The sequence below is a fragment of the Perca fluviatilis genome, chromosome 4 (genome assembly GCF_010015445.1).
Source record: "Perca fluviatilis chromosome 4, GENO_Pfluv_1.0, whole genome shotgun sequence".
Taxonomy (NCBI): Eukaryota; Metazoa; Chordata; class Actinopteri; order Perciformes; family Percidae; genus Perca; species Perca fluviatilis.
This window is the reverse complement of record NC_053115.1, coordinates 5,303,015-5,325,918: the sequence shown is the minus strand read 5'-3', so window position 1 is coordinate 5,325,918 and position 22,904 is coordinate 5,303,015. Positions and strand designations below refer to the sequence as shown.

General features: G+C 40.5%; 1 protein-coding gene across 1 annotated transcript in view; it reads left to right on the top strand.

Moving 5' to 3' along the window:
- The window catches only part of LOC120558240 (contactin-4), an 88,441-nt gene that overhangs the window by 40,790 nt on the left and 24,747 nt on the right, over positions 1 to 22,904 (top strand). Inside the window, exons 3-13 of the mRNA XM_039799217.1 lie at positions 3,540 to 3,663; positions 4,001 to 4,176; positions 6,194 to 6,289; positions 10,494 to 10,697; positions 11,230 to 11,332; positions 11,469 to 11,653; positions 14,343 to 14,485; positions 15,221 to 15,350; positions 15,673 to 15,823; positions 21,727 to 21,854; positions 22,442 to 22,614. Coding sequence (XP_039655151.1) covers positions 3,540 to 3,663; positions 4,001 to 4,176; positions 6,194 to 6,289; positions 10,494 to 10,697; positions 11,230 to 11,332; positions 11,469 to 11,653; positions 14,343 to 14,485; positions 15,221 to 15,350; positions 15,673 to 15,823; positions 21,727 to 21,854; positions 22,442 to 22,614 — 1,613 coding nt within the window. The remainder of the gene's footprint in view (positions 1 to 3,539; positions 3,664 to 4,000; positions 4,177 to 6,193; positions 6,290 to 10,493; positions 10,698 to 11,229; positions 11,333 to 11,468; positions 11,654 to 14,342; positions 14,486 to 15,220; positions 15,351 to 15,672; positions 15,824 to 21,726; positions 21,855 to 22,441; positions 22,615 to 22,904) is intronic.

Sequence of the window (22,904 nt, the reverse complement as noted above, 5' to 3'; positions counted from 1 at the left end):
ATATATGTGCAGCCTGCAAAACACAAGAGACAAGAATATGCAAATAGCAGCGCGTGCTGTACTGTACATACATATACCCACTATGGAGCTCACATTTGCATGCATTCCCATTAGAGCTGTCAGTCTTCCTCTATAATACCATTCGAATTTCATTTGTTATTTTTTTAAATATTCGAATAATATTCGAATATTTAATGCTCAAATGCAGCCTGTTCACTATATACTACACTACTCAGGCTTATGCATTGTCAATGCCACTATAAGCATGTGGTTGTTCATCAAAACCTATTAAGTGTAATTTGTATGTGTGTGCGTTTATGTGTGCCAGTGGTCAGTCCGGTTGGTGTGTTTACAAGGCAGGCCTGTTCTGAAGCATACACACAACCCCCCCGATAATTTCCCATTCCCAGGTGAAATAGCCCGGCTATTAAAGGTTCATTAATTTGTTTAATTTAAAGGACACCGCAACCCGGGTAAAAATGCAGTACCTCCCTCGGAGGCAGGGGAAAACAAGGCCCTTTCCTGAAGCAAAGACTCCCACTCTCATTAGGATGATGATGGCAAGGATGATGATACGGGAGGGAGCGCTCTTTGTCCTAGTCAAGGTTAGAGACAAAACAGAAAAAAGGGCAATTTTTCAAGAGCAACAACGGGCTGCAGCTTGGCGTATGAAAAAGGGAGGGTGGACACCAGTGTGTAAGTGTGTGAGTGTGCATCTATTGAAGAAATGTTTGATTTCACGGGAGTAATTAGTGCAACGTCGGTTAATTACTCCTGTGTATTGATAGTTTGGCTGGAGCTAACCAAGACAACAAGCTTGACTGAGCAGACACGCATGCACAAACAACATGCATATAGACGGCAGCTTTGCAGGCTCTCTAATAATTAGATTATTTCCAGAGCAAGGCAATACTGTGATATTGCAACTCCCATGTAAATACCCTAACCAAGTTATTCTACTTGTTTAAGATCATAATGAAATAAAGCATAACTCAATTAGCCAGCTGGGTTACTTGTCAGTCTTTCTAATTAGTCTTGACGTGTAATATAGCTTAGACCAATTTACATGTATAGTATGTCTGTGTTTTGATTCTTCAGAGTGACCAGATACAGAGTGTGGATAAAGAGTAGCAGATCTACCCTCTCAGTGAATCACCTCTTTAAAAACAGTAGTAACCTCTCCCATTGTTAACTACAAGGCTAAGGCAGAGGCATATCATTACCACAAAAATTGCAGGTTTCAATACAGAAAAGACATTAGTTGATGTAGCTACAGCTGATAAAATGACAGATAAGATGACAGATGTCATCTCATAACCTGACATCGCCGCAAATGGGAGTTAGTCTGGAACCGCTCTGTTCATTTTAGATTTCCAAGGGGCTGTTATTGATGGAGTCTATATCCTTGACGTTCCACTGCCGGGATTGCTACGGTGCCGTGGAAAATTCCATCGGATCCATGTATTTTCACCGATGTCCGTTTCCTTCCGCTTTCTTTGTGTTGGAATTTTAAACTCCTGTGGATTTATGAGGACTACGGTTAACTGCTCCTCAGATCTCTGCATGGTAAATTGAGACAGCGAACATGATGGCGCACAGTGTGATGATGCCAAGCTACACATCCCGGTTGGCGAGAGTCTGAGAGTTTTTCCTAAATGCCTCTGGACGTGATTGAATAGACCTAGAACCAATCAGAGCATGGAACTTGTGACGTAGTGCTGAGCCAACACACAAATGTAAACCGACTACAGCATGCAGAGATGAGCTGTGACGGTGAATAATTAATATGGCTGTGAACGAGTGTTGCCGTTTTTGCCATCAGAATTTGAAAATAGTACCCTGGCTAGTCTTCTCAGTCTGCAGCTAAAAAAGGAGAAGCCAGTGTGGTGGCAAATTTTATTTTAACCATTATTGATTAATGATTTTAACCATTTGCTTAAAGATTGTTTTAAACCTCCACAAAATACTGTTCCTTCCTCTTAGACTCTTAAAGACCAGAGAGGGACAGCAGCAGCCATGAACTCTTAGCCTAGAAGCTTTATTTTGGAGAGACACTAGCTTCTCATTTGTTTAACTTTTTAGCAGACAAAGTCGAGAAGGCCACAAAACCATGTCTCCTTCTGCCTCCTGAGATAAACTGTTGTTTAGGCTAATGTTAGGAACAGAGAGCAGAGGGGAAGGTGAGACAATACACTTTCCATGATGTCCTCTTTTCAACTATGGCCATACTAAAAGATACATTTAGAGAGGTGGCTTAACGGAGTTTCTTCACTATATGATGTTTGGATGTTTAGACTTTAGGTTAGAAAGACATTTTCAGTTGTGCTGCGTGTACCTTTGAAACTGTGTTTTCTCCATTTGCAAATGTAAATAAATACTCAAAGACCAAACTTTGGTTTAATTCTCAAACGGTCGTTATTCGTTTTTATTTTGATCATTGATATTTCTAAATGCTGCTGCTTTATAGGAAAACTTCCACCACACCAGGAACACTTTTTTTAATTACTAAGAATTGTGAATGTTAAATCTGATACAGTTATCATTGTAACTAATCACGTGTTGTGTGAGAAGCGTGGACAGGCGTAGCAATAATAATTAAGTAGGGTGGGGTTTATGGAACTAAAAATTAATCACTGCAACAATAATGACCGATTTTCTCTTTTCCATTTCCTAAAACTGCCCTTCCATTTCAACCGTAACTTGAAAATAAAACCAAACACATTTGAATGTGTTTACACTAATAAAATGACCTCTGTAAATGAGTCCTGTGTCTAACTGTGTCAGTTCATGCAGTATTCTGAGCTTACATAGGACATAAACATGCTAACGGTATCCTTTTAAACAGCACGTGTGGTATCGGTTTAGTATCTACTATCTTCTCATACAAGTGAACTCAACTGAGTCATCATCTGCTGTTGTCCGTACATATGGGCTGCTGTATTCATATTTGAAGCTCTGCAAGCTGTCACTGGGTCATTACGGGGAGAGCTCTTGGCATGAAAGAAGTGAATGTGATTTGCCATGATTGTCACATATTGTAATTGTCATAATGTATTATTTCTGAGCCCACGTCATATCCAAGTGCTCCATCTCAGATTGAATGTCAGTTGCTATGTCTGAAATGACTGTGTTACCTCTTTGTATTAGTATGTGGCACCATTGGAATGCATGACAGAATCAGGGCTGTATGTCTTGATTTGGGGCTTTTTTTTTTATCAGTCAAGTTCTGATTTGACCAATGCTGATATTAGCTTGATCCATCCTGGGACTTGGTTGGTATTTCTAAAACTTTGAGATTGATATGTCTTCCCAATATGTCTATTCTCTCACGCCGCACACTTCTGTAAGAGTCCTGATTGTGAATGAAGCTGAAAAAAATAAGATGTCTTCATTTGTTGCATAGAATGTGCCAGTTAGCCGATCAGAGAGCCGTGTTGGCATCTAAATGTATGTGTGTAGAGTTTATATAAAGTTTTCTGAGCGTTGAGTGATTTATTTTTGCATTAATTTAGTGCCACTTGCCACTTTTTTCCACACAGAGAATACGCGCCATGGTCCTGTCTTCACCCAGGAGCCCAGTGACAGTATTTTCCCCCTGAGCACTGATGATAAGCAGGTGTTTATTAATTGCAAAGCCAAGGGAAACCCACCTCCGCATTATAGGTATGTGTTCTGACTGCCCTTTGACTGTCTATAAGGTGAGACTACAGTGTGTAGCATCAGTAAATGTGTGGTACAAAGTGCTCTGCTGAGCTGGTTATGATACCAGGCTGTGGTACTGGATTGGACTACATTGCATTTCTACATGGCTACATTGGCTACATGCATCTCCTGTTCCTGATATTTTCTGGATTTTTTACCAAATATCCACTGGAATGATGAAAATACAGTTTCCATCACAATATTAGTAGACTTGAAAACTTGATGTGGCCCTTCAACAAAAACATGAAGTGTTGTCTTTGATGATGGTGGTTCTTTTTATTTTGTAATTTCTCTACAGGTGGAAAATGGATGGGAGAGAAATAAACACAGAGTCAGATCCACACTACAGCCTTGTGGAGGGGAACCTGTTGATCAATAATCCCCATGTAATCAATCATGGAGGAGTGTACCAGTGCATCACCACCAACACATTTGGGACTGTTGTGAGCAGGGAGGCCAAAGTCCAGTTTGCATGTGAGTAGAGTTGTATGCTGGTTTTTGTACTGTGCGTACTCTTACTGACATGACACTGTGATTTTTCCTTGTTGATTTGTTGCGATGTTATGCACGACCAAATACAATCAAATTATTTAGAACACGGCTGAAACTAATGATTATTTTCAGTTGGTTAATCAATTATTTGACAGACCATCAAACCAACGATCTTTAAAAAGGTTGTGTAATCTGCAATAGAAGACTAGCAAAACCAGTGGACCCAGACCCAATGTTTACCTTTCATGTTTTAATGAATAATCAATTATCTAAATATTTGCAGATTTATTTTTTTACATTCATCAGCTAATTAAATCATTGACTAATCACTGCAACTCTAATTGAGATTATGAACACAAACTACTTGTGTAACCATGCTATCATGTATGGTTCTAGTCAGTCCACCACTCTGGTCCAGAGTAAAATATATCTAGACAGATGTTGGCTTGACTGCCATGAAATTTGGTTAATTTATTTCCATGACGTTTAATCTAGCATCTCCAACAGGAACATTTTCCACTTGTCAAATATTTCACAACAGGATACCCTAACTGCGTCAGTTTGTGCGGTATTTTGAGTTCACGTAGGACATAAACATGCTAACGGTATCCTCTTAATGTGCAAAAATAGTAGTATAGGCATGCTGAGATGGTAAACATTAACCATTAACCAATCATTTTGTTGCTAGCTGGGTTACTGATTTATAGTCTTGTTTGCACTTATTGTAGGAACATTTTTATTTTAAACTGCACGTGTGGTATCGGTTTAGTATCTTGCTGACTCGTCCATACAAGTGAACTCAACTAATAAAGGCTGTTTTATGCTTCTTCGTCGTGACCCTTTCGGAGTTCTGCGTCGGGGGTTGCTTTGCATCGCGGTGCATTTCACCGCCATAACGCTAGGGGGTGATAAGTCTGAGGTTATTTTCGAGGTGTCTGCCGGCCAGTTTATGTTATGTTAGCAAGCAAACTTTAGCACAACTGCCCACAAAGTACTGCTTGCTGGCGAAGTGCTGATTTCAAAACGCTACTGACATAGAGACACTTTACAAACGGATAACCCCGTCATTGTGACCTAAATATGTCTGAGTTTATTTGCAAAGCTGATGAACTAGCATGTTGCTACTCCCCACAGTAGGCTGCTTGAAACACAGACTATCAACACACAGGACCAGTTGACCAATCGCAGTCCTTGCGGTCTGCGTCGCCTCGACGCAAAGTTACACATTTTTGGAGGTGCACGTCGAGCTACGGCGGAGGTCTCGGAGGGGGGTTCACGGCGACGCAGAGGGGCCTGCGGGGGTACGCCGTCGCTTCGACGCAGAAGCATAAATCAGCCTTAAGAGTCATCATCTGCTCTTGTACATATGGGCTGCTGTATTCATATTTGAAGCTCTGCAAGCTGTCACTGCGTCGTTACGGGGAGAGCTCTGTGTTTAAAGGGCATGAAAAAAGTGAATGTGATTTGCCATGATTGTCACATATTGTAATTGTCATAATGTATTATTTCTGAGCCCACGTCATATCCAAGTGCTCCATCTCAGATTGAATGTCAGTTGCTATGTCTGAAATGACTGTGTTACCTCTTTGTATTAGTATGTAGCACCATTGGAATGCATGACAGAATCAGGGCTGTATGTCTTGATTTGGGGCATTTATTTTATCAGTCAATTTCTGATTTGACCACTGCTGATATTAGCTTGATCCCCCCTGGGACTTGGTTGGTATTTCTAAGACGTTGAGATTGATATGTCTTCCCAATATGGCTATTCTCTCACGCCGCACAGCAGCATTTAATTAAAGGTGAAAGTAATCTCTCAAGCTCGATTGGTTGCTGCGATATTAACAGGGGACTCTTGGGTTTGACTTGTAAGCAACGTGAACAGACACGGAAGTATTCTCCAGAATGAAATGCCCTTTCCAGGATGTCACCTTTATGTAAAGTTATTTCAGCTGTCAAACACTGAAAGGTTGTCTTTTTTTTAATATATATTCAACAGTTCTGCAGAACTTCAGCAGGAAGTCAAGGAACACGGTGTCGGTGAGAGAGGGTCAAGCTGTGGTTCTGCTCTGCGGCCCTCCACCCCATTACGGAGGTACAGCGCTCTGTTCTAACTATTCTGCATTGTCTGCTGTGGTCTCACATTCCTGCTTGACTCAGCAGTCTTTATTGTTCCTCACACTGCTGCTTATTATCTCCCTGTAACACTGCTGTGTCTCTTTTGTTTTTATACCTTGCCACCTTCTCTTTTTGCTGCTCCTTCTTTCGAACTCTGACACACTGCTTTCCACTCACTTCTCCTTATCTGTCAGACGGGGCTCTTTTTCATGATCAGCCACCGCTCTACCTGCCCAGATTCATGCCTTCACATCTATAGTTCATAGCCTCAAACTGCTTAACCTTGAGCTCACTTTTCTCGCCCATATGATCTGTGACCATGCTGTCATCTATAAAGTCTCCAGTGCTCCACTTCTCCCAACTGTCTTTTTTTTTCTCTTCTCGATGTGGTCAGGTTATCTGCGGGTAATAAAGTCTGCCGGTGGCTGCTGTGGCCGGGGGAGCGTTTATCCCGTGGCACAGCTGTGAGTCGGCTCATGTGTCTGTGTGCTGCTGATTAGCAGACCCTCAAAGTGGTCCGCACTCCTGTAGCCATTCGGTGCCCACCAGCACAATTTCACGCCAGCGTACCAGCCTTTCTCCGTTCTCTGTTGCCAGCTGAATCCTACGGCCACGTGGGAATTCACACTTTAGCAATTTGCCCTCCAGCCTTCCCTCCCTCCCCCTTTAAAAGCCTCCATCTCTTTATTTTTCCTCTTAAACACAGCATAGTCACACATTTGATGGGATTTGCACTACACGATAATGCTAGCTTCAGGTGTTTTAAAAATGAAAAATGTTGGGGTGGTTTTGGTTACCACAAGGTTTAAATGACTGTATGTCAAAGCTTCTTTAATGTTTGTCGATGCACAACTTGAGGAGAAACAGTGATGCACCTGGTAAAAGACGAATCATCTGAAGCTTCTTTGAGCAATCAATAGATAAGTGGTCTAAAAGGAGCCGTGCTGAGAGTTAAACTCTGTCAGAGGACATGAGATTATGTGCCTGCAAGTCCTCTGTTGCTTTGAGACTGCAGCTCTTAAACAGACCCAGTCTCTGATAGTTCCTAATCATGAAAGGTCTGTCAGTTTCTGCCCTGACTTTCCCCTGTAATGATTTTAATTCACTGTTTTCCCTCAAGGAAGCGGATGGGACTTTTTACCGTCTGCCCAGTCAAAAGGGCTCACTGCAGAATGTCATGTGTCTGATACAGGAGTGCTGCAGTAATAGCCAAGTTCACTCCGCGGTCCCTGCAGACATCTCTGCCTCTCTCTCTCTCTCTCTCTCTCTCTCTCTCTTGCTGTGTATGTGTTTTACACCGCTACATTGACATTCTTATCATTCCTTTCCATTCCTTATTTTGACATGAATCCTCCTCGTCATCATCTGTGTGACAAGTGTTGAAGATCGACTGAAATAGATATTGCCTGCAAAATCTATGAAACAGATAAAGTAAGCATTAGAGATGCACCGATTACAACTTTCTAGGCCGATTCCGATTTTCTTTGAGTTAGGCCAGCCGATACCGATTTTAGCCGATTCCAATTTCATTTTTTCTAACCACTTTACAGCACACACAAATATGTATTTTCTATCTTTTCTTTAATAGAACATTTTGCACAGAACATACAACATGTTTTGAACAGATCACTATAAAATAGAACTATATACATTACTCCTGGTGTGGGAAATTCACACACATCTAAAGTGCAATGTTAGAACCATTTCCTTCTTTTCACATCTAATATCCAACTAAAAAAAATTGATTTTGGGTTTTGGTGTTGTCCCTCCACGCCCTACTTTTTCCTTCCAGGTGTTGCGTATTGCCTACTTGTTATCTTCTGCACACACGCTGAAGAATTTCCAAACAGCTGACATGTTGCAGGTTAATTCACGAGGTTCCCTACATGTGCCAGAATAGCGCCGGAAAAGTTGAGAGAAAGGAAAAAGAGTTGCGTCCATGTGTGCGTGCGTCCTTGAGAACTGTAACTCGTATAACTTATGTTGTCAGTTAATTGTACCATTGACCGGCATGAAATTGGCACATGTCAGACTGACCTGCCGGTCGCCGGTCATGGCCGAGCACGTGAAAACCGGCCAATTCCGGTCACCGGCCAGTCTGCCGGTGCATCTCTAGTAAGCATCTTAGGAACTAATAAGCACACATGTGACCTTGTGACCTGATACCATCTGTTGCTAATTCCAGCTTTGCTTGATTTTACTGTGATACCAGCCTTGGTTCATAGTCAAAAGATTATACAAGAGTTATTCTGTTTTTCTTATTGTCAACAAATTATATGAAAAGACATATACTGCGTTAAAAAAGCAGAAGGTGCTGTTGTTTCGGGTACCAGTGAGACAATGAAATACAATCCAGGGATTAACAGATCCATGAGTTTAAAGGCTGATAAGATGTCAAAACACTGCACAGTGGTTTGTAATATATCCATATAACGTTCCACTTCCGGGATTGCTCCGTTGCCGCTGGAAATTCTGCCGGATTTCACTTTTTTCTCCCAATCTTGGTTTAAAGAAATGCCAATAAACCAGAGCACGTTTTTCTACCATCCCGGAATGTTGTGTAGACTAGCCAGACCCTCTGCAGCGCTATATAGGAAGGTCTGGCAATGTGAGACTACATTGACAGCAACATGTTGACCTGAGCATATAGTTTACAACACTATCAATATGTCATGAGAGGAACATCACACAAGTGAAACACAGGAAAAACAAATGTCCTATCCTCTTTACTTCTGACTTCATTAAATTGAAAGTCATAATCTTTGCCATAGTGCGAGAACACCTTTGGTAATTGCTGCAGCCAAGGTCCAGGTCATCAACATACATACATTGATTGATAACAGAGTTTCCAACAACATAGGCTGTGTTACACCGATTCAGTTGTTTTTAAAGGTCATTCATATACACATTGAACAAAATAGGAGACATAATTTCACCTTGGCGAATGCCACCATTTACATGAAACGGGGCAGATACAACTTTGCCCCATTCAACCCTCCTTTGTTGATGGGCACGCAGAAGACTAGTATTCTAAGAATACACTTTGGAACACCTCGATGCCTTTGGTGTTTGTTTGTAAAGCACTTTGAATTGCCTTGTTGCTGAAATGTGCTTTATAAATAAACTTGCCTTGCCACTAGCAAACAATTCAGAAATAATGTTTCATGATTAATTCTGGCACAGGCCTTGGATGCATCAATAACACACATAAGTACAGTGGAGTTTGGACTTCTATATTTAGAAAGTATTTTCTTTAGAGCATAAATACACATATCAGTGCCATGTTTCCTTTTAAAAAAAAAACATCCCTAACCTTGTTAGTAGAATCCTTTCCAGCACTTTAAGGAGAACACTGTCAAGGCAATAGGTCTATAATTACCCATGCTTTTTACTTTACAAACAATACCGAGGTGAATCTGGAAGGACAAAGGACAAGGCAGGCAAAGGACAAAGCCTATGACTGGCATTCTCTGGCTGTTCAAACCACAAGCCTTGTTATCATCTAGTTTCATAACGGCTTCCTGAACATCCTCTGACCTGACTACCATGTTTTCAGACAGATCTTTTTTTAACTAAAACTGCATTACTTTTACTAAAGTATTTTATAAATTCTAATTTGTCTGGACCACATGCACCCTCAATGTTGGATGAAAGGAAGTTTTACAGTTAGTCATTACTTTGACCCCTTTTAAGAATCATAATGGTTATTATATTGCAGCGTCCTGTGTTATATATAAAACAGTTTTGTTGAGTCATCCTGACCTCAGGAGCCAATGCATGAATGTATCCCATTGAATGTGATCAACTCCCTCTTGTGATTTAAACCTTTCACACATATTCTGTTCAAATAAAGTAAGTCAAGTAAAGATTATGTATATAGAAGCTTTGGACCTTCTAACTGCCATTAGGTACTTTGTACAATCAATGAATTGATGGTGTTGGTCTATTCATGGGATTTGTTGACAAAATGAATATACAATTTTACCAGGCTCATCCTTTGAAGTCATCTTATAACTATGTGTTTGGCAGAGAAATAGAATATCTCATAATTTATTTGTAATATCTCTTCCAATATGTGTACTGTACTGCAGGTAGTACTGTAATTTTGAGAAAGTCATTGGAAGGTGTACAGTATCTGTTTACTTTCTTTTTTTTTTTACCTATTCTTTGCTTTTTTTCAGAGATCAAATACTCATGGGTTTTCAATGGACAGCGGGACTTCCTGCAACAGGATGCCCGTCGTTTTATCTCTCAGTGGACGGGTAACTTGTACATAGCCAAAGTCGAAGCCTCAGACGCTGGGAACTACACGTGTGTGGTGAGAAACATGATGACCAACGCCACCGTGTTCAGTTCTCCAACCCCTGTGGTGGTGCGGAGAGACGGTAAGCATCCTCAGTTCCCCTCTGCTGCTTCCTGGTTATCTTGTGCACTGAACTGACACGCTGTCGGAGGGGGGCGAGCCTAAGAGATAAATCTCTTGTCTTGAGCGTGACACTGTTTTCCCTTTTGCTTACGAGCAACTTTTTGCACTATCCCAAAGCCTCTGAACTATACAGGGTTATGTATTCGAGAAACCCTCTCTATCTGCATGAAGGCACATATTTACATAACCAGAAATGTAGTCTGCGCTGATGAAAATGCATGCAGGCACACGCACAGCAAGGAGCTTGCCACACATACTAAACCCCATCAGGACCGTTTATGTGTACCACTTCAGATTCGAGCTGAGGCAGATATGTAATCCAAAGTCATCCATCCGCTAAGCCAAACTCTGTTGTATGTGGCGTCAACACGCACGCTCGCTCTCTGCCAGTGTCATCCGCGCCACGGCTTACATCCAATATGAATTACAGGAAACTGCATGTCCATGTTTTGTGTTTTGACTGATGTGATTTGCTTTTATCCTTCATGCAGTAGTGATGGGGGAATACGAGCCAAAGATTGAGGTTCAGTTTCCAGACACCCTTCACGTCTCTAAAGGATCATCAGTGAAGCTGGAATGCTTTGCCTTAGGAAAGTAAGTGTCAGAAACATAAGCAGGGTGCAGCTCTACCCTTCACATTGCTTTGTAAAATGTATGAAGTACAAACAGACTGGCAAACGTGAATGCAGTCCTTGTGGTCAGTGTGACATTTTGTGTGTAACCTCTGCAGCCCTGTGCCTTCTATCTCATGGAGAAGAGCTGATGGATATCCACTCCCTGGCAAGATTAAAATCAACCACTCCAGTGGGGTTCTGGAAATTCCATATTTTCGCCCGGAGGATGCCGGTGTGTACGAGTGTGTAGCCGAAAACAGCAGAGGACGAAATGTTGCCAGAGGGCAACTTATATTCCACAGTAAGAGCCGAATGCTTTTGCTTCCTGTTTCATGAAGATGACTGCTAATCGTTTTCTCCTTAATCAGTACTATTTCATATTAAGCAATACAGTATTTCTTGGAAAAATGGCTAGTGCTTTATTATTCATACCTACGTACATTCACTCAGTATGTAATAGCCTTAGAATTCCAAGATAATCTGGAGGTAATTTGTGCTCATTGTCTGTGCTTTTTTTTGTTAACGTGAAAGATCTTCCGCCTCATATTGGACATCTCTTGTAACCAGGGTCTTAAGGTAGACAATAAGATTACTCATGTCAGGATAGGTCTACCACCTCCATAGAATTTAAAGGAACCGGCTGTCAAACTACAAGCTTTGAAATTAGTCACCGTCCACATGAGTGGATGTTCACAACTGTCTTCTATATGCAGAGAGATGAGTAAGAGTCTCCACTGTTCCCGTCTGCTGTATGTGTTGATAAGGAACTGGAAAGATCAGTCTGTACATGTTTTGGTTTTACGTAGAACCTGTATACCTGCTGTTTTGATTGAAAAATGGAGGCATATAGATTGACATCAGTAGTGCCAATCATGTAAAGTGTTGTTGTTGTGTCAAGTGGTTGATGACAATAAGCGGTAGTTAGGTAACAGGTTATTACATTTCAAGGTGCTTTCCATACTCCATTCAACAGGAGATAATCCATACAAAACATGCAAACACAAATATAAAAGATAGACACCCTTTTTAAAGAAATTAGAAATATAAAGAATTGAAATAAATTAAAGTGCAATGTGGAAAAGTGATTGGAGCCAAAGGTTGAGTCACAGGCAGTTGAGAACATTCAAAGGTTGTATTTAAAGTTGGGCCAAATCCTATGTCTTCTGGAAGTTTGTTCCAGTTCTGAAAGGAGGCCAAAGTAAACTACATGCTGCGTCTTAATTTGGACTCCATTCAGAGCTCATTTGGTAAAAGAGTCAGATATGTATTGAGGTCCTAAACGATTTAGAGATTTATAGTCAAACACCAAGTGCTTCAAACTCTATTTTATGACTCATTGGAAGCCAGTGTAGACACCTGAGAATTGCTGTAATGTAATGCGTTGCTGTTAGGACCCAGCAGTTGCTTTCTTTGGTTTGAGAAGAGACCTGAAAAGAGACCATTACAATAGTCCAGCCTGCTGGAGATAAAAGCTTGGCCCTGCATGAACATGAATCCTCCAAATCTTACTGTGATAGTATGGAGACTTGATTATTGATTTGATGTGGCTGTCAAGGTTTCACTCTGAGTCCATGTTATATACCCAGATTGATTTTTTTTGTGTATTTATTTGGATCCCCATTAGCTGTTACCAGGGCAACAGCTGCTCTTCATGAGGTCCATAAAAATAAACGTGAATTCACAATAGCTGCTACCACGTAAGCGCATGCATCCAGGTGTTTATGCATTTGCACACACACACACACACACACACACACACACACACACACACACACACACACACACACACACACACACACACACACACACACACACACACACACACACACACACACACACAACCTTTAAGCCTCCTAGGTCGAAAACTTTGAAGGAAATTTTTGTGGACCAAACGACAGAGCAAGCTATAGAGCTGCTTGTTCGAAGCAAAATGACTCCAACATTGTCATGTGATTAATCAATAGAAGAACTTGACAATCAATTAAGTGTGAAATCCCTGCATTATTGTTAAGACAATTACAGTTTGGCTACATTTACCTCAGTAGTGTTGTATTGAGACATCAGTATGCACTACACCTCCACCCTTTTCCCTTCTGCATAACTGTCTCTCTTTCTCTCTCTCTCTCTCTCAGCTTTCTCACCTCTGATTTTCTAGTTATATTTTCTTGTGTCTTTTTGTTTATTGCCCCATGTTGCTGATATAATGCAAGGAGGCCGACAGATCAGGCTTTTTTGAAATTTAATGATTTTTTTTTTTTCTCCAGTGAAGTTCAACTGCAGCCTAATAAATAATTTACCAATAAATAAATGGAATTTTGGAATCGTGTTACTTTATATTATTATAGTATTTGCAGCATAATACATTTTCATGTCTTGATCTCTTATCCATGAACTGCACCTACTGTACAATGTGCCTGCAGGTCAGTCCCAGGCACTGACTGCGTAATGAGCTGCTGCCCCAGTAAATCAGGAACTAATTACACGCAGATTGCGAGCGCAAATTGAATGAAACAAATTTGCCATGACCTTTCATGTATGTAAATCTGACCCGAAACCACTCCAGCAGTCAAAATTAGACCGGAATTTACTTCACATTAAGCGCAAACATCCAGTTTGACAAAAACTGCTCAACACTGTTCATGCAGCCTGTTTGGGAAACAACTGATACAATTGTTTTTATAATATTGCCATTGCAATCCATTTTATCAGCTCCAAAATGCATATGTCACTAAAAAGTCTGGTAAAACTAAATATATCTGTAATATGATGTTGACATTTTGTTTTTGTGTAAGGCCATTTTAGGCCTTTATTTGATAGGACAGCTGAAGTTATGAAAGGGAAGGGGAATGACATGCAGCAAAGAGCCACAGGTCAGAGTCGAACCTGTGGCTGCTGCGTCGAGGAGTAAACCTCTCTATGTGGGTACGAGCTCTACCAGATGAGCTACCCAGGCACCCGATGTTGATATTTTTGTTGGTATTTTTTCACAGATGTTGAACATCTGCACTGGGTCCAGACACTGAAAGATGCTCATATGGCAATTGATGCTAATCTGCAGTGGGAATGTAAAGCCATCGGTAAGCCTCGGCCTGCATACAAATGGTTGAAGAACGGTCAGCCGCTAACAGCAGAGGTAAGATACCTCCTGTAACACTGAGATTTGATATTTCTAAGAACATGTAAGAACTCTTATTGTGATTTTACACACAAAAGAATGCACTATTCTCTCAAACAATACTGCAAAGGTATCCTTCAGAAGTAATTCAGTAACAACTCTTAGTGCATAGTGAATGCTGAATTGAAAACCTAAGAAACCTAATAAGGCAGAGAATGATCCAAAAAGCTTGCATTCATCTTATTCATGTCTTTCTTCTCGACATACAGTATAGGCGATGTAGAGCAGTGGTGCTGAATAGTCCTGTTTCTGGTTGTAATTGGTTTTTAGTAATTTCAGTCTTTCCCACAGATTAGAAAGCAATTTGTGGTGGTGGGGGGGGTCGCCCCGTATCACCGGCAAAAAGGCAAAAAAAATTAATAATGCAATGTGTGGGAAACACTGAATTTAAATGATCTTGATTTTCTTTTTATTTATTTGATTATGTCCTTGATTTCACATAATTGTTTTTAGTGACTTGCGTGTCCTTCTTTCTACTCCGGTCATTGTATTTTACAATTTCTGCACTTTTGTGTTCTAAATTCTATTGTGGATTTATTTTCTGTAATCTCGGCTACATAGAAAATGAGGGCTTGCCCTCAATTGCACCTCTGATGATCTAAATACAAGTTGATGATGATAATCTTGCAAAAGAAATACAAATAAAGTAGTCAAATATGTTGTCAAACATTATAAAGCTGGCGTACTTTGCAGGGGAGGATCCATGTGGAAGCTGGTAGACTGACCATAACCAGGATTAGTCTGTTGGACGCTGGGATGTATCAGTGTGTTGCAGAGAGTGAACATGGAGCTGTCTATGCCAGCGCTGAGCTCAAGGTTGTAGGTAAGAAGTTAGTTTGCCCTGTATTATTTACAATGATACAATGTAGAGGCAAGGCTAAGCTGTATTGTACTTTATGTTCATTGTGTTGGAATGAAAGTGCTTTCTATCTGAAAGTTGATAAATAAATAAGAAGAGGCTGAACTAGCTCCTCGCTGAGCAATGGCCTTGCTCTTTCATTTCCATAATTCTGTCATACAAAGAGCCAGTCTGGTGGTGAAATATAATTCCCATAATTGCTGGTGATGCAGACTAGACGTTTTTGCTGATGCACGGATGTCTCGCAAAGCGAAACAAATGGTCCTAACACGTGTCTGTTCCTCAGCCTCCCCACCGGACTTCAGCCGGCGGCCCGTGAAGAAGTCCACAGTGATCCAAAGGGGGGGCGAGGTGGTCTTGGAGTGTCGCCCCCACGCTTCCCCGAGGGCCACGATCTCCTGGTGGAAAGAGGACGAACTCCTGAAGGACAGCAAGAGGTAGGGTATTGTATGCACCGCTGTTAAAGCAGGGGTCTTCAACATCTTTTAGGCCAAGGACCCCTTAGCTGACAGAGAGACCGAGCAGGGACCCCCTACTACAAATATTGTATAACAATGTAGTTGCATATTAAACTGGCACAGATGAAAATGGATACATGGATATAACATATTATTTAAACATCATTTTTTAATGTTAAACATACGCATGCAAGGAAAAGTAAGTCCTTAAGCTTAAAGGTAAACTTAATCTGTGAATGGCTACTATAATGGCAACTTACTTAGTAAGCGTATCATCAATGTTGTGTAAATGAAATGTTTGTTTTTTTGTACGAATAGGCTGATTCATCTTTGCTTAATATGTTGGATTCATGGGAACGTATATTTCCAGACATGTTTTAATTTAAAAAACAAACAAACTTTCAAATAATATACATCAAACAATATTTTGGCGGCCTGCAGTAACTCTGAGGAGTTTTCTCTTTTTACTGGATGTAAGAATGAGGACATGACCCCTACTCCATTATTTTTTTTTGAGGCACAAGATAAAGAGTGCAATATGATTCAGCTGTTTGAAACTTCAAAGTGTCCCGCGGTTTCACAGCTCTTCAAGGCAGTCAAAGTGCTGGATGTAGAACAGAGATCCTGCAGGGACGCTCTCTCTGTGAAAGCCATAAAGTAAAACGATCTTACCACATCCTTCAGTGAAACTCTGTCAGGCTACATGACTGGCCACACCATGTCATGATTTAGGGTCTGAGGCAACACCCGCGAGCTAAAAGAATCGGTTTGTTGTTGCACTCGGCCTTAGTGGACCCTAATACACAGAATAAGAACGAACAGAGTTCAAGCACAGTGTGAGAGGTGCTTCCAAAAAAATTGTGAAAAAAAAAAAAAAAAAAAAAAAAAAAAAAAAAAAGGGACACTTCAAAAAAAAAAAAAAAAAAAAAAAAAAAAAAAAAAAAAAATACAGTGAAAATCACTTTCCAGCTCGGATGTAACCCTTGTAGGGATGCTCCAAACGGAAACTCTACAGGTCCCGCTGTCGATATTATTATTTTACCCTAATGACTAAATTGGAGCATTTATTTGATTTCATAAAGGGAGAGAAGACTGTAACCTGGTTTGCCTTTTAGACCGTTTTTCAGTATGCGTGCCGTGCACAGTATCAGACACACGATTGAAAGCATGCAAGTCTTTTCTGTATACACCATCCGAAAGCCTTATCATTCTCAAGTAGTATAATTAACTTAATAGCATCAATTTTCTCTGAGAGCTACCTTGTTCTGTTCAGGCAGCAACTTTAGTGACTTACAACAACTTCCCATAGGGAGACTTTGAAATAAAGAGGGCAAGAGGAACAATGCAGACTGATTTCCGTCTGTCTCTCTGTTTTGTCTGAAACCTGTACTTTTTTTGACCAATTAGCTGTTTCTAAATGTATAATTTAAGGCAAGCGTTATTTGTATAGCACTATGAATCGATGTTCCTTCTTTCATACTAAGTTTCCCAGAGAGCTTTCTTTTTCATACAAACTCCAACAGAAAAACTATATTTTGCTATAATATGGTGCTTTTAAGGACCATTTGGTTCCAATTTTGTTGTTTGCGTTTAAAAATACGGAGCGTGTGCAAAATATTCCGGCTTCCTTTTCAGAAGGATTCATTATCATTTTCTATAAAAACCATAGCGACAGAAACAGCCTGAACAACTATAGGCCAATCAGTTTACTTTTTTAAAATTACATTTATATCTGCATTTATGTCAACAACTAGAGACTTTCAAAAATCAAAATGTCATTTATTAAATGTATTTGTGTCAAAATGACATATAAACATGTTTTCCTATTCTATTTTGCCTGGAAACGCTTCCAACACGCTTGCGTGTCTGGTGAAATATAGGCGTGGGTCCTATTACTAGCATGCATGCATTTTCAGCGTGGCTCAAGTATTTTCTGTCCGAGCCCGGCCCCCGTCCGACAGAGCACTAACCCGAGCCCGGCCCGTGTCCGACAGGCATTAAAATATTTTTTTTATCATACTAATAACACATTTTTTTTTGTTTGTAGGAAGGCATTCGGAAATGTCAACAGATGAGCACATCAACGCACACGGGGCAACAAGCCCACGCTAACACAGGCGTGCACCTACATAATAAGCTTTTTTAAATTTAAAATCAGATTCAGATTCAGATTCACTTTATTAGCCATTTGCAGTGTAACCCGCATTGGAAAAAATGTGCAAGTAGTTCAAAGTGCAAAGTCAACACATCAGAGGACACAACATAAAAACAGACAAACAAAGCCTCAATATTAAAATGCTCAGTATAAAAATGCTGTACAATGAAATCCATACATACATTTAAAGTGCCTAGTTTAAGGTGCTTTGTTCAAAGCAATCACAGCTTGTGGAAAGAAACTGTGTAAATGGCGATCAGTAGAACATTTGGCTGAACGATACCTTCTCCCTGAGGGAAGCATCTCAAAGAAAGCCCCTGCTGGATGGCCTGAGGCATCATTAGCCAGTTGCAAAGCTCGATTCAATAGTCTAAATGTTCAATGCCTTATCGTGCTGATGTGACCGAGCGCGACCCGGAGCCGAACATCATTTCTAAATATCTGTCCGAACCCGGCCCGACCCGTCAGGTACAACCAGCTCCCAACGGGCTCGGTTCGGGTATCCATCCTCTTGTGCGCGTCACACAGGCAGCGTGCAAGCTCCAACCTGTTAACACGGTAGCCGAAATAAAAACGGATACGCCACGCAGCTGACATGCTCACGCCACGTAGCCATTGTGCAGGAGGCCTTAAGTTTGTGTAATGTAGTACTAGCCTTTTAACTCCAGACATGATTTTTCTCCAAATTGAGTTGAGTGTTGGGATTCATAGAAGGATGTATGTACTGTCTTTCTAAAATTAGTTTCACCAGAAATAGTTTCAAATATGGAAGTCCTTGCCTTAAACAGCTCTTTCTTTCTTTAGCGCAAAAAACTTGTTGAGTCTTAAAGGTTTAGTAGGAATGTATTAATGTGACTCCCCAATGTGAATACAGGAAGATAAACCGTAGCAGCTGACTTAAATTCGCTGGCAGAAGTCCTAAGCAAAGTGTACAATAATAATCTTTTTGGTTAATACACTTCATGCTCATTCATTTTGAAGGATTTTCCTCCTCTCGCTCCTATATTTTGTAAGAGCTGTCCTCTTTTTGGAAAACCACTATCTGATGTAACCAGCAATTGCTTTTCACTTACCTTTCTTCAGATCACAACAACAATGTCAGTACAGTGGTTTGAGAGTCAAATTGTATCTATCTATCAAGGGTCAAACCAGAGATGCTAAAAAGTTTGCAGAAAAGGGAGAAATAGTCGTGACAATCTGGCCAGAGTGCTGTTTAAATGTATATATTCAACACTGTATAGCATCTGTTGACTCTAATTTTGTAGTTTTAATCACATTAACACATGAGCAGCATGCCGGTCATGCATGCTGCTTATGTGTCAGATAAAGTCCATATCTGCTCTCTTGCTGTTTTTTTCCTTTGTCATTTTATTTTTGGCTCTGGCTCATATCAATATGTAAAGCCATATCTCCATAGACTATATGTAACTCACTGGAACTGCCTCAACATGTGACCATTGGGATTTTTTTGTAATCAAGTTCCCCATGGGCTAGTCGTGAGGAAAGGGAGAAAAATTACCCAGGCGTTAGCCAGGCAGAGCATTAGGACAAGAATAGAAATTCCCAGCATAACGGACGGTTTGTCTGCAAAGCAGATAGTTCTTCACGTTTCTATTTGTTTTGCAGCTTACTGCCCATTAGGTCATGTTCTCAGTGCGCCTCCATCAGTCAGTGTTTGATATTTTTGTCAATAAATCAGCGCAAAGCCCCCTGTGTTAGACATGCTCTCTGGTTCTCAGCTCAGCCCGAGTGAATACATATTTATTTCAATGTTTAGCCAATGTAAAATTGTTTGATTTTTGTGCTGGCTGCTCACAGTATTTCTGTTTGATTTACTCAATCCAAAGGTCACAACAGGAGGGCATTATCCGCCTCATTTATGCATATGTTTACATGCTTTCCAACTTGTCCGTGTAGAACCAAGGCGCCATAAAAACTATATTTATATAAACTCTCTCTGAACAGAGTCTCATTCTCCTGTTACCATAGTCCGAATGAGATAATATACTCATCTAAGTCGCCTTCCATCATTAAGCCATAGATATATGTACGGCTGGAAGCAATGAGCTTAATGAACATTAGGGAGACTTTTTTCGCCCTGCCTGTCAGGCTACATGCAGGCTGGCCTACTTATTGGTAAAGACTGTTTGCGCTGTAAGGAAAGGAATCCCTGCATTACTAACACTAGTGCAGAAAGAAGGTCCTGCCAACACAGTTTTTCCTGTAATAGTTTTATTTACAATTAATATTATCCTTAAAGAAATTATAGAAGTGAACATCAGTCCAAAACAAACAGTCATTCCACTTCCGGGATTGCTCCGTTGCTGCTGTAAATTCTGCCCGGATTTCACTCATTTTGGCCAGATATCCGTTTTTTTGTGCTTCCTTTGTGTTGGCATTTCTTTTTTTCTTTTTTTTTTTGGGGCATTTTTAGGCCTTTATTTGACAGGACAGCTGAAGACATGAAAGGAGAGAGAGAGAGAGAGAGGGGGGGAATGACATGCAGCAGAGGGCTGCAGGTCGAAGTCGAACCCAGGCCCTCTGCATCGAGGAGTAAACCTCTTTATATGGGCGACCGCTCGACCAAGTGAGCTATCCGGGCACCTGGTGGTTAACCTTTTCTCAGATCTCTGCAGGGTAAATCCAGACATCTAGCTAGACTATCTGTCCAATCTGAGTTTTCTGTTGCACGACTAAAACAAACTTTTGAACTTGCAGGTTCCACCAAAACAAGTTCCTTCCCGAGGCTATTTCGCCGCAGCACCGCAGCTTTTCCCGGTGCTTAGCACCGCCCAAGGCGATTGTGATCGGTTTAAAGAAATGCCAATAAACCAGAGCACGTTTTTCTCCCATCCCGGAGTGCTGTGTGGACTCGCCAGACCCTCCTCCGCAGCGCTGTGGAGGAAGGTCTGGCAAAGCGAGACTAGTGTCAACATAACATTTCTTTTGTATGTATGTACATATTATTATTATTTTTTTTTTTTTTTAACCTACACCCTGGAGTATAAAAATTAATATTTTCACACTTTCAGAAAATTTCATTTAATTGGCCACATTTTCACTAGAGAATATTACAACAAAGGGAAATGTAGTTCATGAAAGTAAGTCATAAGCTGTTATAACCAGACAACAATGGGGTCAAAATTCCTTTGTGTAATTGTTGTTTTAGTTTCTTTCAAGCGCTCTCATCAGACTCCCACTTTATTTCTCCCATGAGACCTTTTTTTTTTTCAAGTGAGATGCTTCTTTATGTCTTCATGTTATTACTATTCAGAAATGGCTTATAGGATGCTGATACTATCTCCACGTGTTGTAGAGCGATAAGGCAGCAGGCAAAGATCCCATTCAAATTGCCTTTCTCCAGTGCTGGTCTCCTCTCCCTTTCAGTGTCCTGCCCAGCCCTGGTGGCCTGTTGTGTATCCAATTAATATGTGCATTTAAGCTAGTGTGCTGTCAATACTATGCTGACCTACAGCAAATCTGTTCTGCTTCAGCTAAGTTAATTGTTATCTTCTGAGGCGTGCAAATAGACTTTTGGAATATATTCTAAAGCCTTCATTCAAAATGATTTAATGGGGGGGGGAATTCAAATGGCTTGAGAAATGACGCCACATCTCAGCCAGGAAGTAGTTTCTAACTTGATTCTTATCATGACTTTTCATTCAATTAAAAACTAATGAATTGGGGAACTTATGATGGGTTGTTTCAGTTTTGTCCCTCTCCTTAGACAGACCATAATGGAGGATGGGACTCTACGTATCACCAACACCTCCAAATCTGATGGAGGCAGGTACACATGTTTGGCCAGAAACCGTTTTGGAACATCCAGCAGCACAGGGACACTGGTGGTGAAAGGTATTTCTTCTTCTTTTTTTTTTCTCCACAGGTTTTCACTACTGTACCTTTTAAACCAAGGGTTTAAACTTTTGTTAAGGGAAGAAAATACTAGCTCAAGCATGAAATTGATAATGAAAAATATAGGCGGTTTATGTTCCCGCCGGTTTGACAGATGTATAAGTCATCTATGGTTTTGTCAGCTGTGAGTTATTGTTCATGTAGCGGAGTAAGGCAAACCACCGCCGTCTATAGCTGTAAGTGAGGAATATTTTGTCACTAGCATTTAATTTAAAAAGAGCTAGCGTGGCATTTTCAGATTTGTGTTTTTAAATAATGATGATTATAAAGAGAGACTCTTCTTTCACTTTCTAGTTGACATTGTGATTGCAGTGTGTTTAATTATTCATTACTGAGTTATGAGAGGCATTCGGTTCCTAAGTGAAGTTATTTAAGGTCACTTAATTACACTGATAGAGCAGAATCTGTCTCACTGTTCTGGGCAAATTAAGCTTTATTGCTCTCATAATTTTGCTGGAATTTTATAGACATGCAGTGCCGCATACAATAACAAATAATTCTCCCTTTTTGCTTCCATAATTGTGTAGAGCCTACCAAGATTACAGTCCCACCCCTGAGTTTGGACGCCACCGTGGGACAGAGCCTTGTGCTGCCATGCGAGGTGTCTAGTGATTCGTCCCCGAGTCCCATCTTCAAGTGGTTTTTCAACGGGAAAGCCATTGATTTCAGCAGGCAGGAGCACTTTGAGATGATTGGAGGGGTACGTACTGTATAATATGGATGAACACTATTCTTTGTGATTTTAGGCAAAGAAAATCACCACCAAGGATTTGACCTACATTATAGTCTATGATATTCATATAAAATGTCAGTGTGCATTGGATTTGAATGTTTCTCAACCCTCACATGTTTTCATCAAAAACCTTGATTAAAGATAAACTACTAGAAGACCCATTTCAGCTATTCAATGATAGTAAAGCATTACTGATGATTACTAGCATTACACAGAACCAGAGATGTACATCATCTTAAAGGAATAGTTTGACATTT